The sequence below is a fragment of the Pseudomyrmex gracilis genome, unplaced genomic scaffold (genome assembly GCF_002006095.1).
Source record: "Pseudomyrmex gracilis isolate BER0280 unplaced genomic scaffold, ASM200609v1 scaffold_194, whole genome shotgun sequence".
Taxonomy (NCBI): domain Eukaryota; kingdom Metazoa; phylum Arthropoda; class Insecta; order Hymenoptera; family Formicidae; genus Pseudomyrmex; species Pseudomyrmex gracilis.
Window position 1 is genome coordinate 176,663 of NW_018020778.1, and position 13,997 is coordinate 190,659.

The window sequence follows — 13,997 nt, forward strand, 5'->3', positions numbered from 1 at the left end:
AAAAAAAGTTTCATTAAAAAAGTCGCACTCAATGCGTACTAGTACAGGCTATCGAATTCGCTGTATAAGTATACCTATACTGGCACGCACGTGCGACGGTTTAAATATGGCGGTACCTCCCACCACTCGTTCTTTAGTACACTACTTCCGGTGACCTAGCCCAGGCGGCGCTGAAAACAGCGTTCCCCTTCTCACAAGAGGCGAGTTTGAACCCCCTGGTTCGAGTATAGTCGTGGACGAATGTCATATTGAGCGATTCCCGACGTTTGACAGATGGACACCTTGATAACGGCCGATAGTGAATAGAAATTATTAGTTTTGAAAATGTGGGAAGGATATTTGTTGACGTGTTGTTTCCTATTCGTGATTTCTTTCAAGCTCACGTGTTGTTACAATGAGAAAGGAAAGTATGCGTTGCTTATGCCGAATGTCCGGCCGAACAGAGTAAGCACTAAACTTTAAAAATTCACTTTTAAAATTAGTTTAAAGTATATATTGCTGAGTATATTCTCTATAAAGTATATTCTCTCTTTAGTTCATATATTGCTGGAAATTGTGTTTTTTATAATTATATTTTTTTGCAGCCTGAATTATATCTGTGCACTCCAGTGAGAGTAGATTTTACACAAAGTTATTATATCACGGGTTTTGAGCCAAATGCAACAATGGCAACTGCGCATCACATACTTGTTTACGGCTGTATCAAACCCGGCAGTTCAAAACCAGTGTGGGATTGTGGAGAAATGACTTCCTCCTTAAGCAGAGATACAGCATCTCCTTGCAGTAAAGGATCTCAAGTTTGTATATAATTAATATTATTAACATGTTATTACATATATTTTGAGTAACACATATTTTAGTGCATTATATATAGTGGATTTTTGGATATGATGAATCATTATTCAAACAGATTATATATGCATGGGCAAGAGATGCTCCTAAGTTGGATTTACCAAATGGAGTGGGCTTCCAAGTCGGTGGCGATTCTCCCATACAATATATCGTTCTACAGGTGCATTACGCACACATCGATCGTTTTAAGGATGGCAGTACAGACGATTCAGGTGTATTTCTGCATTATACAACGCGACGATTAAACAAATTGGCCGGTGTTATTCTATTGGGCACAGGTGGTTTCATACCTCCCAGACAAACGGAACACATGGAGACAGCTTGCCTTATAAAAGAGAATAAAACTATTCATCCGTTTGCTTATAGAACGCATACTCATTCGTTAGGAAAAGTAGTTTCAGGCTACGTTGTAAAACCGAATTACGAATGGATCGAAATCGGTAAGAGGGATCCATTGACTCCTCAGATGTTTTATCCTATAACTAACAAAGTGCCAATCACGTTCGGCGATAGACTGGCAGCTCGCTGCACAATGGAAAGCACACGTAACAGACCCACGTATATAGGTAGTACGAACGAGGATGAGATGTGTAATTTATATGTCATGTATTACGTGGAGAATGACACTCCACTAACGCAAAAGTACTGTTTTACCAGTGGACCACCTTTATATTATTGGAATCAAGAGCTAGTTAATATTCCCGATGAAGAGGCATCTTCGTTATAATACATTCTGATCTGTGTCATATCTGACACCTTAATCGGTTTTTGTTTTTCTGTGGAGTATTCAGTAAAATGATAAACGCAGACTATTTGAACATATTCCCCGGTGAAATGACAGCTTTTTTTTTTTTTTTTGTATCAGACCGTCCTCTAATATTATTAATGTAGAATAGATGTTTTAGTATTTTGATATTTTAATTTTAATATTTATTCTTTTTTATGATGCAATTGCTTATAAAAACACATGCTTCCAGTTTGTTTTTTTAGATTTGTTGATAATATATTTATATATTTTTATCGAACATTATTTAGAAAATCTAGCTCTATATCTCAGTAGGTTGAAATTTGTTATTTGTCTGACATATAGACGAAAAGTGTTTCCTAACTTTCGACTTTCAAAGAGATTGAAATAGAAGTACTGTGGACAGGGTACGTTGTACTTAATTTACATAATTACTTCTCTGAAAGATTTGACACTTTTTTTTTAATTGTAAAAGTGCAATTATTTTTTCGTGTGATTTCTAAAGTGATTGTTTAAACTGTTGTAATTTGTACTCTAAATAGTCAAACACTGTGCAAATGCAATATGCGAAATTTTTGTGACAGAAACTAGTCTACTTATTTTACATCTACTTATTTGATTCTGTTTTATCAATATACTTAGTAAAAGATTACGTGTTAACATTAATAATTTAATTTCAAATCTGTGTGTGTTGTGTTTATTTATTTAACTCAAGTTATTATACGCATATGTTATATTTCCGAGCGCCATGCGAATATATTTTCATAAGTAAACTTAGGCCTACTGTTTCAGTTAATATTTATGAGTATGCGTTATTTATCGTTAATGTTATTGAAGACAATATGCAACGCATCGTTATGTTAACAAGAATTATACCACAGACTTACATGATACACTCTTACGTATATGATTAATTTTAAGTAATTTAATCTTTTGCAATCTCATGTTTGAGATAAACTCATTTTATGACATTAATGTTTTACGATTTTTTCGTAACATTTCCGAGTATAAGTCCTAATTATTTCAGTTAAAGTATATATGGACCGTAAAAGGTTAAAGAAGTTTTTTTTTTTAAACTAGTGTACTTAAATATATAATTTATTTTCATACATTCTAAAACTTCCGAAAAAAGGTCGGAAATCTTCGTAAAAAAATACAGTCCTTTCCACTTCCAGTGTTTAGTATAAATGTATAATATCTATGTATATTTTACTTAAGAAGACCAGATTTTTCAGAATAATACGCGACCAACCGACGTGTAACATTAAAACCTAATTATTGTGTTAGTGCATGCAGTTTTCGATTTTAATCAGTAACTTACAAAGAAGAATATCTTTCAAATTGATGATTTCTTCCGGGCGAAGCGTCAAGTAAATCAATAAAAATAAAAATCTTTTTTATGTATTGCAAAGTTTTTCTCTCTCTTCCGATGATGTCTTCTCTAACTGTGCATGCAACAGTCAGAAATCTCTGCTTGACTTTTCCAAAACAATTGCGCATTTAAGTATCAACAGATTGTTTGTTAAAGATCTCTTAGCGGTATATTTTTTCCAAGAGCAGTGTAATAGATAGTATTTATTTTTGAATATACTGCTACGCTAGTACAAGCGGTACATGCGTCGCTGATATAATCTTATTGTACGATATAATCGATTTCAATAAATGATGACGTACAAAACTTTGTGTCCTCCATATTGCCTCCATATTGCTTCCATGCACACTAAGTTCATACTAAGTTATATTTTTTATTCTTCGATTCTTGTGCTAGTAACGCGCTATATAGTTGTGTTTTATTAATCGTTCTGCATCCTTTATTCTGAATTATTTGGATCGAAGTGGTTTGCGAAAGCGTTTCTCTCGAACATTATCGGCGACTTTGCACGACGACAATCAGCCGGTGACTAATGCGGAAATCGCTTTCGTACTTTCGTTTCTTCCGGTACGACCTACTTTTTTCGTGTACGCGCGAAGGAATGTCCGACGTGAGGAAGTGTTTTAGATTTTCGTTGTACAGGTACACAGCGCGCGCGATGTGAATCGTTCACCTGTTAAACCGAGAGAACCGGTTTTTACGTTGTCCCTCTTGTGCACGCGTCTCCTTCAGTACAAGTTCATGCCAACACAATCGATACCGTTCACATGCGAATCGATAGTCACATATTCGGATTTATCATTTTTTGTCAGTAGGAAAATACACTGTCATTGCTCTAATTTAATTTTATCAGGGAATATTGAACTCTCTCTTTAATTAAGGTTTGCAAGAATTTAATTACAATATTCTATTATTAATTTTCTCTTGTGTATCAAACAAAAAAAAGAATTTATACAAAAACAAAATATTTTTTGTTTTCATATGACAATGAATCAGTCACGAGGTCAGCTTTTGTTTCATGTACACAACCGTGTTATACACACAATTAAATAAATTTCTTTAGAAAAAGAAAAAAAAAGTAAATTGGGATGTTCTTCGACTTTTTTCCGCACTAGTTTCGTCGATATGTACAGTGAAAGTTTATAAGTATAGTTGACAGGGCAGTTATGCATAGGACGTTGACCGTGGAGAGGATTAAAGATCGATTGTTTCGATTTCATTGGAGTAGATGAAGATGATCAGCCGGGGATCGAATGACGAAATTGAATCGGCGAGACTTCGGAAAAAGATTTCACGCGTGATTCGCGTGTCGAGAAGGAAAGTCATCGACGTGTTTCCGTGAAGTTTTTTTACAGATCAATTGCTCGATCATTTCTGGTCCATTAGTCGGTTCGCGCGCGCGTCGGCAACACGAGACGATTACTCTCTTCGCTCGATGATGATTTCGAAGTTTGTCGACATGTAATTTTGCGCGTGTGGGTCGAGACGAAGTACATTGCATTCGTATGTAAAGAAAACGAGCGACGTCGCGCGCGCGATATTTCACTTTTACGAGCGACTTTGAAGCAAACGAGATATATACATTTTTCCTCGCTCGCGGTTGTTTCTCGTATGATACGGTTTACGTTTTTTGCCGCGATAAACTTCTTGTCGTAATTCCCTCGTCGTAAACTTCTTGTCAATTATGCGCGCGCGTTTTGCATTGACAACAAACCGGTATCCTGCTCGGCCGGATTTGCGCGCTTGTGATGCGTTATGCTACATCTTAATGGAATATCGACGCGAAGATTTTTTTCCCGAACAGAAATTGAAGCAGATGCGAATTTACGGTTACACGAGTGAGTGTAACATCGTATCTATTACGTAGAAAACTCGTCAGAATAAACATGCATTTGCGAACTCTCACTCCGGTTGAATTCATCTAAATAGATCAATTTTCAAGAAACTTCATAAGAACTCTCAGCGATTCTTTTTACCGGATATATTTTGCTCGTACACATATGTATGAAAGTAAAATCTGACACACGTGTGCAAGTCGTGTGTATCCCACTTCCGGTTGTGCGTACATTCCACATTCAGTCAGCGTTGACCGCGGATCTTCGCTGTTGGGTCGCAGTATTTACGACGCCGACTTAGAAAGCGGACAGACGTGTAGCGTAAACGCGATGCATGCATGACTGATACGTTATTAATCATCATCTACGTCAGTAGTGCGTGTTTCCTATTCTCAATCATCCTGCGCATAATCGGCTAGTGCGAATTCTCGCGAAATCAATGAGCTCGGTTCTCACCGAGCGTGTCCGAGCGCAAAATTGCCACTAATAAATATCTGTTAATTAATACACTTGCTCTTAAATTACAAACATCGATAATAAACACGGTGATTAATTGTTATCGATTATATTGCACACATTTATTTCAGGTATTTTCATTAATCCTTCGTGGACTGACGATGGATCTTCTAGACCCAACTAAAAATTTTCAACCGGTATCTTTAGTTAAAATTAAGTGCTTTTAAATGTTTATATCTTTGAAACTACTAGATATTTTTTCAACTTGTTTTTTTTATCGACGCAGAATCGTTCAAACTTTTGATTCAAAACAAATAAAACAAATAGAAAAAATATTGATTTTTCGCAAAGATGTTGAATTTTTAAGTCGCGTGGACTGACTCAGACCCAGTCAGTCCAACCAGTAGATTGTTTTGGAAGTCAGTCTACGAAGGATTAATATCGTATTTATATTTTAACGTCTTTGATATTATAAAGAACAAGATAGAGATATATTAAAGTTATTTAATTCGAACGAAGAAAGCGCAGCGTTTAATTGTTTTCTTCGAATAGCAGGACTGCAAATTACAATTTCACCCGTCGTAGGTACAGGTTTGATGGCTCAGTTCTGCTTCTCTCGTACAGAACAAATTAATTGTTGGTGTGCAAGCCGGCTGCTTGTTGCGGATATATCTAGTAACATAACCTGGTTATCGAACTTCTGGCAAGCAAGATATCGAGTTCGTAACAATTACTGCTCTTGCGTGAAAGTCCTGTGATATCATGCGCTACACCGAAACTTCCAACGCCGAATGATGTTTGACGTTTTCGAGGCGCGCGCGTGTATTATTTCGACCGCAACGCAACTCGAACTTCCCCAGTATTCCCAGTTCGAGTCTATCTAGGAATAGAAGACGCAGGGAAATGCGAATGAAATAAACATGAGGTCGCGCAATTTGAATTATATTAGCACTCTTTTCCTCCTCCGTCGACTTTGAAAAGTTCTTCTGTGCTTCCAGAAATATTACAAATTTTTATGGTATTTTTTAAGTTAAAAAGACACAAAAATACTCTTTGTTGCAATTTTCAACTCTTTTTTATTTAATCAATATTGTTTGCACGAGCTAAATAATATTAATCTAGATTACACGATTGAATTTCTAAATCGGAAGAGATCGGAAGAGAAATTTTAGAACGTGTACGCATTTGCGATTTTTGTAGTCTACAATAGTATTCAAGGAAAAAACAACGCGTTTAATCGCATAAATAGTGCTAAAGGCAGATAGCTCGATCAACAAAAATGGCACGTCGCGAGTATCGTAAAAGCATCCACCGAGTCGGTAAAAGTACTACGGATCGGTCGTCAGGAAAGCGACTGACTGCAGGCGACTTCGAAAGTGAGGCCTCGATCACGTTCCGTTCGGCTCGCACGTAGACGACGCGACGCGCTGGCCGGAGCTTTGTTTTCGTCCTCTTTTCCGTGCGATCTTTTGCACGACGACGCGGTTTGAATCCCGGCACGTCTCCGCCGGCGAATCCCTCTTGGACGAAGTCGCGTCTACGGTAAACTCCCGACATTATTGAAAGAGACGTCCCTTCCGGGCTTCTCTCGCGAAAGAAGTTCTCGTTTCTCTCGCGCGCGAAAACGCATTGGTCGTTTAACGTTTAACGCGGCTGTGTGTTGCTTTAGCTGAACGCAGTCAATATCGGAGCTTCTCACAAGAAATTCTCGTATGTTCAAAGCGAGAAAATTCTCTCGATAAACTAGATTTTCTTATTAAAAAGAAAAAAATGTCGCGCGCTGATAAATGAAAAGTGCGAGTAATGGCAAATCTTCTTGGAACAAGACAAACCTGACGCACTTACATTTGTGTGGGTATAAAAAAATCTAATTAAAATTTATAGTTAATCCAATTAAAATTTATAGTTAGAGGATGTGCAAATTATGATCACGTCTTATTACAAATCATTGTGCTTTAAACCTGAACTTCCACGCGCGAAACGAACGATTCGCTTGTCGTTCTCATAGAAAGCACACGATTTCATCGATATATTTTCAAAAGTCATTTAATCTTCATGTGTGTTTTTCCGAGATAACGAGCGCGCAATGCAGGAATAAATAGAGCGAGACGTCGCAAATGCGTAATTGCGTCGATAAGCGAATAACACGACGCGTTTAATTTCTCGCGCCAAAGTGACGACTTCGTCATCGGCAAGCGGTTCTTTCCCGGCGTCCGTAACTCGATTCTCCTTATTCTCTCCCTTCCTCCCTCTCTCTCTATCTCTCTCTCTCTTTCGTAGAAAACTCATCAATTTCCTGAGCCGGTAGTCTGCCTCGTAGCCGTCGCGAAAACGAGATTAATGCCGGGCGAAATCGCTAATCGCGATCACGAATAGGAAGAGCCAATTTGTATACTGGCGACGCCGGAAACCGCAGTTCCTCCTCTGCTCTGTCGTTGACAAAACGCGCAAGAAAAAATTTGCGCAAATAATTGCGAACTTGCACTGCATTCGATAGCGTGCGGATAAAAATTCTTTATTTGACTTACATCTGTGCGATTACCCGAGTAAACAATTCTGGAAAATTTTGCTAAAAGACCAAAGGGTGGTGCTTCGAGAATGCTTCGTCGACAAATAAGACACGTCGCGAAAATCATTTACATCGTGTCCGCTGATGGGGCACGTGTCTTCTCTGATGTATTCCCACGTTCCCCATCCCGATACCGGCGCGCCTGAATTCCGAAGATAAACAGACTAAACCGTTGGCTGTTAAAAGGATTTACATTTCTTTTAGAAAGGCGGGTCGCGCGCGGACTACGTTTGCTTGTGTAAGACGCGTCGCAACGCTCCGTCGAGATTTTCGCCGAAAGTATTTCTCCGACAACAGATATATACCGCCGCGTTTCTCGCTTTTCTTCTCCCTTTTGAGATTTTTTTTGTTATTTCGAGGAGAAATGTCGAGCAACAGCTCGACAGCTTCCGCGGGGTACCGACCGAAAATGTTTCCTCGCGAATTGAAATCCATCGTAACGCTGTGTCTAACAATAAGTGTAATTTCCGTTGCCGAGGTCGCGCGTCAAGCAGAGATGCTGCACAGCGAAGCGTTTGCCTCGTTTCGTAAGCGACGGGACTATACGCGTTGCACCCTTCGCCCGACACCAGAATGAACGGACGGGCGAAATAAAAGAAGAAGCGCATCGAACGGGTAGAAAATTCACGATTGGTTAACCTATTTTGCTCGAGTCTGGTCGTTCCAGAAATCTTTCTTGGGATTTTACGACGACCACAGTTGAACTTCCGCGCGGCAATATTGCGCGCTTCCGATTGCCGGGATGTCGGATTTAGACGGCTTCTAAAAGAAAGTTGAGAATTATATCTGTGCACGAGAGGAGTTTCTAGAGAAAACATTTCTGTGAGAGAGAAAAAAATACAAAATATTGCAATAATAAAATATATGCTTTTTAACGTTTAAATTAATGCACGATATATGTATATATATATATATATATCGATTCTTGCTAAAATATTATTTTAATATTACAAATAAATATTAATATTATATATAATAATGTATAACATATTTTATTATTTTATTAATACATGTATTTTTCTCTGATTATCAATTAATAATACAAGACGCGCGATATCGATTTTACTTGGCTTGTCGTGAAATCGTGGCATCGGAGTTTGCCGTTCGCGAATTTACTTTCAGCGGTCGCCGAATTTTGCGAACGGAGGGAGATGATGCACCTGCAGGGGGTTGTGTATGTGATGCTTCGCGCGTCGCAGGACCGACGACGAGCGCAGCGGCGGCGTCTGGAGCGTCGCGACACAATACGGAGAAGGGAGCCAAGGCGAAAGAGAGAGAGAGTGCGCGCGCGAAAGATACGTCTGGGTGAGAGAGAAGTCGCGATTGGTTAAACCGCTCTCGGAAAAGCCCGCCTGGCTGCTCGGCCGGCCGGCACTTCGCTCAGTTCTCTACTGCGCTCCGAGTGAAGCGGAGCTTTTCGAGAGGCATTATATATCTCTTTCACGTTCTCCCTAGCGAAGGATCAGATCCCTTCGATCGGAATTCTATATCGAGTCGCGCATTCGCGAAGAGAATCCCGAGAAAACAAAAACAGGAACAGACGCAATCCCTCGATCATTTTGGGAAAAATCCCGGGGGGGGAAACGAACAGGGGTTCGAGGGGATGAGAAAAGGGACGACGATGTGCGAGAGAAAACTACTGCGAGTGCTGTAGAACGAGAAGGACTTAGAGAACTGATCTGAGTGATACACCGGAGGAGGAACACTCGAGAGAAGTCCGGAAAAGCGTCTGCGGGAACGAGTGCGAATAATCGCGGTGAGTACCTTTATTTTTTTTATTTGCATCATCGGTTGTTCGATATCGAAGTTAGACTCTGTCGAAGACAAGAAGATCAAAGAGTGTTTTAATTCTTTTGTTTAGCACGACTTTCGCGCGAGTCCTCGCGAGCAACTTTATCTAGGGGACGATTCGATAATTCGAATTCTCTTTAATGTCACATCGTCGCGATTGGTGAACACGATCACCCCGATGATCTCGTGCGAGATTTTTGATTTCACGTGTAATCGTTTGCAGTCACACAAATACATTTTCTCATAACAAGAATTACAATTTCTCAGCTAAAGCACAAAAATTGATGAAAATCCTGATTAAATTCGTGTCATGTATTTATTCGATATAAAAGGTAATCTGTATATATTTTTGTATCACAAAGAGTATAATGAAAGCAACTAATAACGTTACCTGTTCTTGAGTCTTTTCTCTGAAATTATAGAACAACTCTCTGCAGTAGACTGTATTATACAAGTACAAAGTGGTCAAAGCGAGCAACGAAGCGCAGTCGACGCTCGTAAACTCGCACGATCCCTTGTGTGCAGATAAGGGACGATAGGAGAAAATTAAAGAAACCTCTGTGCTCGCTATCACGAAGCTTTGTCGGGGAACCGTGCGCGTTCCTAATTTAAGTGCGCGCACTTTCTGCGAGTTTGGAGAAGCACGGCGTTAGAGAAACTCGACGTTTATTCTCGGCATACGTTTCCTCTGAAATTTTCGGTTGAAAATGTTAGTCGCGCGTCACAAGATATTTTATAATTACATATTAAATGCGTACGTATAATAATAACAGCATTATTCGGGTCGTTCGTATCTCGGCATGACACACTTAATCTCTAGAGGACGCCCTCTCGGATAATTTTGTCATCGATTTTTCTGACTCGTATTTCTATTTTATTTCGAAGTCCTTTATAAATCCGATAATTTAAAAATTGAAACTGCTATATTAAACTAGCCGAGAAATATCTCCTCCCCGCTGCGAAGAACATTCGTTGGATACGGAACTCTTGTACATTGAGCAACTTTATATAATACGAGGCGTGCGATGTTACAGGATTAAGGTCTGCTATTCGTTTTAATAAGGGATGTGTTGGGTTTTTTGCTCGCCGTAAACACATAAGTTTCACACAACGGTTCGCAGGACTTTTGTGTTCTCACGCACGGCATATGGGTCACGAACTTTCGTCTCTTTCGCGACCTTTCGTACACTTCGGGCCAAAGGAGAAACACGTACCGTCACTTTGGTTGTCCTGCGGGGTCGTGTTCGATCCGTTTCTTAATCCGGATCTCGCGTTATTCATAGGCGTCCCGTCGGCAAAATCGATTCGTCCGTTGTCGGCAGAAGAGAAACTCGGTGCTCTCCGATGTTCGGACGTTCATCGGTGTCGATCTTATTAAAGCGGGGACAGGTATTGCTACACGCGACGATCATCAAGGATCGCGAACCGTCGTTTGTGTATGTATGTGTGTGTGTGCCCGCGCGCACGCGTGCGTGTGTGCAACAAACCCGTTGCTCTGCCATCGCTCTTAATGAGCCAGAAGACCGTTCAATTCGTCGCACGCGTGACTCCGACGGCTTTTCCGCGATTCCGCCGATTTCCCGCCGAGAATCTCACAGACGGATCGTGATTTGTCGGGAAAACGCTCGGAAAATTGTTCGATTCTACGTGCGTTACACGAGTTTAGATCAATTTTATCATTTTCTATTGTTGTTCCTTTTTATATCACATTGGAACAATATTTTACAAATATTATAGTTAATCTATAGAGTGAAATCTTTTTTTATTCTCTTCTTTGGGTGTTAAAACTTAAGTAGAAAATGTCAAAGGGTGACAGCTTGTATAACGGATTAGAATTTTAATGAGCAATTTTAGCCACGTTACGTGTTCGAAATGGCAGTCATAAAAAAAATGCGCATAAAATAAATATTCGATGCGCGTTTTTACTGCGAGAGATATACCGTGTGCGAAATAAAAATTTTAACATAAAGGACACACATACACACACACGCGCGCGCGTTTTCCTTGTTCTAACGTGTATTTCGACGCTGAAGAATCTGATCGATAAAGCGATTATCTGTGTAGTATCGTCGAGTTTTACGACCGGGAATACAAAACAGTGTAACTACGGAATCCTGATTATTCCGCATTCAGATCAAAACCACCACCCACGTCACATTTCTGGGACTCGCGGTCTCGGCTCTCGGCTGCGCATCCTTAATCGGCTCGGTTTACCGGGTCTATTGATTTGTGACGTCGACCCACGGGGATCCCGAATTCAGAACGCGAAATCGCCGCTTGATTGGCATTAATCACGGTTGCGAATGCGTCCACGTCGACTGCAGTTTCCCACAACTCGTATCCGTCGTGCGGAGAGGCGCCGAGCGCGATTGTATCCGTCCCGGTATGCAATTTGTTCTTGAAACTCTCAGCGGAATAACGCCATCCGTTAGTAGTATAGCGCGCGAAACTTGGCAAAAGTCAAGAGGGTTTCTTAACGTTAATTAAACTTCGCAAGGGAAACTTTTAAATATACGACGAATTATTCATAACAGGAAAAATTAGATTACAAAGTGTGAAATGGTATCAAGCACTGATGAATTTGAAAGATGCGCGGAATTATAAACGAAACATTATGGAAGAGAGAGAGAAGTGTTTTAATTAAACGAGCTGGAAAATGTAAGGATTATATCGGAAACATGAGAAAAGACAAATGAAAATTTGAGTGTTTTATTAAAAATATTGCGGTTATTGTTAATCCGCTACGGGAGCAATTTGTGTGGATGTTCGAAAAAGAAAAATCAAATCTCTTCTCTTCGAAGTTAAACTTTTGTATCAATTTTTCAAATAATGTGAACTCGCAAAACTATACATGTTCGAGTAAGTTAATATATACGCTAGTTGCTTGAAGAATTCGTTTTAGAAGGATCTGTTTCTCAGCTCTGGTTTACGCTCGCAAGTTTAGCGATGTCTCCGCATCACGTCCCTCTGTGTGTGTTGCGGAAACGCGTCGGAAACTTTGCGTCCAAGTTTTCGCCAGCCAATTTCTCGGCGATGCGCGTCTCGGATCTGCGGCGCTTTTGTGCGGAGCAACTGCGGCAGCTTTTGCAGCTCGGTTCGCATACCTATGTGTACCTGTCGAGTATCCGCCGGCGAACGATCGTGTTACTAAACTGCTTCACACACGTCACTAAACTCAGGACCTTTCACGGCGAATCGGATCAGATCATGCGCACGACATACAACACTGTAGAAACCGCCCGGCGAACTAGGTCGAACGAGCATCTCTTTTCGGCCGCAGCAGCTGCAGCGTTCGCCACCCTTTACATCCAATCCGCCGTCGACTTCTCGCGTGCGCGCGCGTTTGAAATTGCATCTGTGTTTTATCGCATACAGGAAGAGTGCCAAAGTTCGGGGATCCTCGTCTAGGGTAGAGAAATGCGCCCTCTGCGCATATGCGGACGGATATGCGGAGTCGATCACGCGGATATATCCAGAAACTCTCTTCTCTCGCGGCTCCGAGGATTTTCAGAATTTTACGACGCGACCAGTCCGGCGTTTCAATGCGGATATTTCTGCGGCACGTTAACAATCGCCGCCTTTTCTTCTCGTAAAACCGCTCGCGACAAACAGAAGCGAAGCGAAATAAAAAAACGAAGGAAAACTGTCGCATCTGATGACAAGAGATTGCATGCGTATAGGAATATTTTATTTCCGAGACTCATTTGTCAAAGCAAAGATTTACGCGAGTTAAAAGACGAAGACAGTCCGTCTCGATTTACAACGGTCGTTGCGTAATAATTCAAACTCGTGTGATTGTACGCGAAGTTAATCAAATATTCGCGTTGTCTCGTCGCTAGAGACAGACCGCGCGTACGAAACCACACGCATATCCACTCGCTTCATTAAACTTCCTGTCTACTGTTTAAACGAGAAAGCGGATCCGCCCGCGACCTGATAATGACGTTGTAATGTCGCCGTCGTCAAATATTTCATATACGAAAATTGCATACATGAGCCACGTGTTATATTCCGTCACGCTTATTCCACCGCGGCGGCGCGGGATTGCTTTGACTTTCGTCGCTTTTCGTCAAACAAGCGGAATTGTTGTTCCTCGCGCGTGATTCGCGCAGTTCGTCTGACACTCGGCCGTCTGACAAATTGGGTGGTGCGCCCGCACGCTCTTGGTGTGTTTCCGCGTGCGGAGAGTCGGCTTGTGAATTTTAATTAAAAACCAAGCGAGGAGGATATAAAGGACGACGGGACACGCCGGCTCGCCTCTGTCGCCGGCAAAAAAACAACGACAGAAGCGTGATATTATTATTATTGACAGTAGCCGCATTCTCTTACGGTCACCGAGAACTTAATTACGCTTGATAAACTACACGCGCAATATCG

The 13,997-nt window shown here is 40.8% G+C and overlaps 2 protein-coding genes across 2 annotated transcripts in view; both read left to right on the top strand.

The window, feature by feature from the left end:
- The first annotated feature begins 220 nt into the window (after nucleotides 1–220).
- On the top strand, nucleotides 221–3,001 carry LOC109858237 (peptidylglycine alpha-hydroxylating monooxygenase). The gene is made up of 3 exons (XM_020435306.1): nucleotides 221–444; nucleotides 585–797; nucleotides 911–3,001. Exons 1-3 carry the CDS (start codon nucleotides 325–327, stop codon nucleotides 1,577–1,579), a joined length of 1,002 nt encoding a protein of 333 aa, XP_020290895.1. The 5' UTR covers nucleotides 221–324; the 3' UTR covers nucleotides 1,580–3,001.
- Nucleotides 3,002–9,210: 6,209 nt separating this feature from the next.
- The window catches only part of LOC109858244 (mucin-3A), a 37,976-nt gene continuing 33,189 nt past the window's right edge, over nucleotides 9,211–13,997 (top strand). The window contains exon 1 of the mRNA XM_020435315.1: nucleotides 9,211–9,585. The gene's annotated coding sequence lies outside the window, so the exon portion shown is untranslated. The remainder of the gene's footprint in view (nucleotides 9,586–13,997) is intronic.

Bases quoted from the DNA above. Each gene is read 5' to 3' on its own strand.
- LOC109858237 (XM_020435306.1), top strand. From the start codon at position 325: ATGTGGGAAGGATATTTGTTGACGTGTTGTTTCCTATTCGTGATTTCT. The intron at 445-584 runs GTAAGCACTAAA...ATTTTTTTGCAG, and splicing joins CGAATGTCCGGCCGAACAGA to CCTGAATTATATCTGTGCAC. The intron at 798-910 runs GTTTGTATATAA...TTATTCAAACAG, and splicing joins CTTGCAGTAAAGGATCTCAA to ATTATATATGCATGGGCAAG.